At 32.4% G+C, this 3,724-nt stretch overlaps 1 protein-coding gene across 2 annotated transcripts; it reads right to left on the minus strand.

The window, feature by feature from the left end:
- Nucleotides 1–965: 965 nt before the first annotated feature.
- Nucleotides 966–3,023, minus strand: LOC145137917 (rubber elongation factor protein-like). 2 transcript variants are annotated; one of them, XM_079072058.1, is made up of 3 exons: nucleotides 2,882–3,023; nucleotides 2,442–2,666; nucleotides 966–1,602 (listed from the first exon to the last, which is right to left on the minus strand). In XM_079072058.1, the coding sequence occupies exons 1-3, from the start codon at nucleotides 2,915–2,917 to the stop codon at nucleotides 1,186–1,188; spliced, it is 678 nt and encodes a 225-aa protein (XP_078928184.1). In that variant the 5' UTR covers nucleotides 2,918–3,023; the 3' UTR covers nucleotides 966–1,185. The 2 variants fall into 2 exon arrangements, with proteins under 2 accessions (XP_078928184.1, XP_078928183.1); XM_079072057.1 differs by having other exon boundaries at nucleotides 2,442–2,690; nucleotides 2,882–3,009.
- Nucleotides 3,024–3,724: the final 701 nt, after the last annotated feature.

A 3,724-nucleotide genomic window follows, 5' to 3' on the forward strand; every position in this document is an offset into this window, starting at 1 on the left:
GTGTGTACTGTTGGGGGGGGACCAAACTTGCCGACGTAGGAAAGTGTAGGGACCAAACATGGAATTTTTCTATTAAGTATGGATTGTTTTTGTTATTTTTTTAAACATATTGACCCTTTCTGTAAAAAAATTACACAATGACATTTTCTGTAAATTATGGGGACAGTTTTTGTAATTTTTTAAACACATTGTCCGTTTCTGTAAAAAAATTCACAATGACATTTCTATAAATTACGGGGACACTTTTTGTAAATTAGTTTCTATACAGAGGGCAAACATGCCAACATACAAAAATCTTTGACATATGAATCGTTTTTGTAAAAAAAAAACTTTACATGGACCTTTTCTGTAAATTAAAAATTACAGGGGCTAAATCTACCAAAATATAAAGCTTTTGGTAAAACTCTAAAAATAATAAAAAAAACATTACTTTTCATAAGCACTTTAAATTTTATATATAGTATAATATAATATAATATGTTTTAAAATACATGTTTTTTTCAAAAGGATGATGGTTATTAGAAAAGTCTTATATTTAATATGAGTAAGAAGGTGAATATAAAGAAAATGTAAAAATATATTTAATTTTTTAATCCATATTATTCTAATAAATAAATAGTTTTAATCTCCTTTTCCAAGTGTCACTTTAATACAACTCCTCATTAATATTATGTCATGTGTCAAGTAGATATATTAGGCTACTCATTTCAAAATTCAAATTTACATTTTCTAATTATATGTTAAATTTGAAGTTATAATAACTTTAAAATTTTGATATATCTTTTAATTAATAATTTATTTTGAAATAACTTATTCCCACGGGTTATAAACTAGTTTGAAAATAAAACACTTTGCTACATACAATAAGAGTGGCTAAAGAAAGAAAACTTAGACATTTGAGACGTCCGATCATACTAAAATTATGAGCATAAGCAAATTTAAAATACATAATCAACACTAGAAAATAATATAATATATTTTTTTTCATAATATAAATGGGCTCTTGAACATACAAATCCAGAGCCCAACACTAATACAAATCCAGAGCCCAATACTAATGTCGTACGACTTCGTGTATACATCATACAAAAATTAAATAACATCACATAAACCACAACATTATAATTCCACCTTACAAGATAAACAAAACCCCAACACCATAGACATTAATGTTAATCATTGCTCCTAGGCCTCCACAACTTCTTCCTCTCCACCAGCAGCAGGCTCTGCAACTTCCTCCCCTGCCACAACCTCCTCCGCAGCTTCTTCCTCTCCACGTGGGACCTCCTCCGCCGGTTCTTCTGGTTTTGTGTCGGAAGGAATGGCGAATACCCTAGAAATCTTCTCAGTGGGCACCAATGGCAGAAATGATGATGTTTGCTGGGCAGTCTGGTTGTACTTTTCAGTAATTAAAGTTGCGGATGGTGCAAGTGCCTTAGCTACTGTAGTCACAAATGGGATGTAATTTAGGGTTTTCCAAGCTGAAGAAGCGTATCCCTCAGCGACTGGATCGACCTGGACTAGAAAGCCTTTGGTTGTAGTTGTTAAATCCTTAACATATGGAGGCAGCACACCATCTATTTGGGTAACAGACTCGCCAACCTGAAATCATGTATCATCATCAACGCACCTATTAGACATGCATGCATGAATTAATAGGTTATGCCGATGTAAGAAAAATTATAATTTTTTATTCCACCTAAACAAGTGAAACAAAGTGGGATGAAGACTATCCCTTGATCACTCTTCTATAATGTGATTATGTGAATCAGAAGGTTAATCACATGTTTTGCACCGAAGAAATATCGAGAGTAAGTCTTAATGGAAAAAATATTACAATTTTTATTTTATTGACATATATAGTCCAACAATTCTTTTAATTTTATAAAAGTGAAAATCTAATTTGCACTTTATCTTTTTCTTTTTCCTAACCTACAACCTTTAAGAAATTTTTCGGTGACGTTTTTTTTTTATTTTGTCAATTTTGCTTTACATAAAACTTATAACAAAAAAGGTTTCTTACTTGAAAACCATGTGTAAAAGTAGTAAAGCACGTTTCTCATATGTATGGGTATGTATGTGTGGTTAGTTAAACCTATAATTATCAACCTTCTTAATTTCATACCTCAAGGGGTTGGTCTAACGGTCAATCTTAAATAAGACCAGACAGACAGAATAAAACATGTTGCTTATGACATGCATTAAATAGACCGATGTTATAAAATTTTCATGGTTCATGGTGAAAAAGGATTTGCATGAACCACATGGATTAGTTGGGTAAAAGTTTCTTAAAAATATTTTTACTAGCAATAGTTAATTACCCCAAACAAGAAAATAACAAAATTTACGGGGTTTTTAACAATGAAAAAACCAATCTCATGGATAAATAATTAGTATAATAAACCGTAGAGGAAATTAAAGAGAAAGAAAATAAAGCTGACCTTACGATCAACAAACTTGAGAGCCACAACAGGGTAATCCTGGAGTTTTTCATAAGCAGGGCCAACAACAGTCTTGACATGAGTCTCTAGTGTCTCCACGCCAGGTTTCAAGGGCCCAGTCTTGTCCTTAGCAAAATCATAAGCTTTTGATGCATAAAGAATTGCTTGCACTAATGCAGCTTCCACGAATTCCAAGTGCTTCAACTTCTCTTGTTCGCTCTGAACCTTTTGCAACAAAGACAAAAAATACTACAACCAAATCAGTTCTCAACTCATCATGTTATATTTCTTATGGAGAAACATGTTTCAGTTTTAGAAATCATGCATCAATTATGTTATAGACATAAAACATCATCATATGTTCCATTAAACAATTTTGAATATATAGAGACTAAAATGATTTGTTCAAATACATAAATAAAATATAACAGTAAACAAACCTCTGGTTCATCGGTAACAGAAGAAGCGTCGGCCATGATCGAGATGTATGTGGTTTAACACGAGAGGAAGTCGTATATTGGTAAGTGATTGTTGTTTAAATCAGAGTGTGTGTTGATATCTCAGTCTATGGATCTATATTTATATAGAGTAGGATGCAGGGGACGGGGTATACTTTTCACGAAAACCGAAAGTGTAAATTGACGAGAGTATGGGTCCGGAAGTATCGACTGTTATTTGCAATGGCAGTATGTTGAATTTAGACCGCTATTTTTGAATTTACCCTGCACTTCGTAAGAGCATTATAAATGGGTCGTGTTATAACATCAAATTCATATGCCACTTTAACCATAAAATCACCATAACACTTATTAACACCAAGGGGCAAATGATGTTCCCAATCTTATAACATGTTAAGAGGTAGGGACAAAAAAAAGGATTTGATTGGTTGATAAAGACAACAACCAATTAAACATCCGGTTGCAACAACAACCAATTAACTAGAAAATTAATGGAATCTAATATGAAAATAGGATATATATATATATATATATATATATATATATATATATATATATATATATATATATATGCACGGTGCGGTGCGATTTAAACCGTAGTTTCATAATTAAAAACCACAAACCGCACCGCATGGTGTGGTTTAAAAAAAATCACAAACCGCAAACCGCACCACGAACTTTATAAACCGCGTTACGCGGTACTGTTTGGTGCGATGCGGACGGTTTGTACGACTTTTTACACACACCTATATAGATGTGTGTGGAGTATTTTTATAAAAAATAGAAGTTTGAGCGTAAAACAATTAGTAGGTCCAACTTGTAAGA

Source organism: Lactuca virosa, chromosome 9 (assembly GCF_052849685.1).
Source record: "Lactuca virosa cultivar CGN04683 chromosome 9, Lactuca_virosa_CGN04683_v6, whole genome shotgun sequence".
In the NCBI taxonomy this organism is placed as follows: domain Eukaryota; kingdom Viridiplantae; phylum Streptophyta; class Magnoliopsida; order Asterales; family Asteraceae; genus Lactuca; species Lactuca virosa.

Coding starts and splice junctions, on each gene's coding strand:
- LOC145137917 (XM_079072057.1), bottom strand. CDS start 2,917: ATGGCCGACGCTTCTTCTGTTACCGATGAACCAGAG. Junction 2,691..2,881: donor CTGTTACCGATGAACCAGAG/GTTTGTTTACTG, acceptor ATTTGGTTGTAG/TATTTTTTGTCTTTGTTGCA. Junction 1,603..2,441: donor TCAAGTTTGTTGATCGTAAG/GTCAGCTTTATT, acceptor ACATGATTTCAG/GTTGGCGAGTCTGTTACCCA.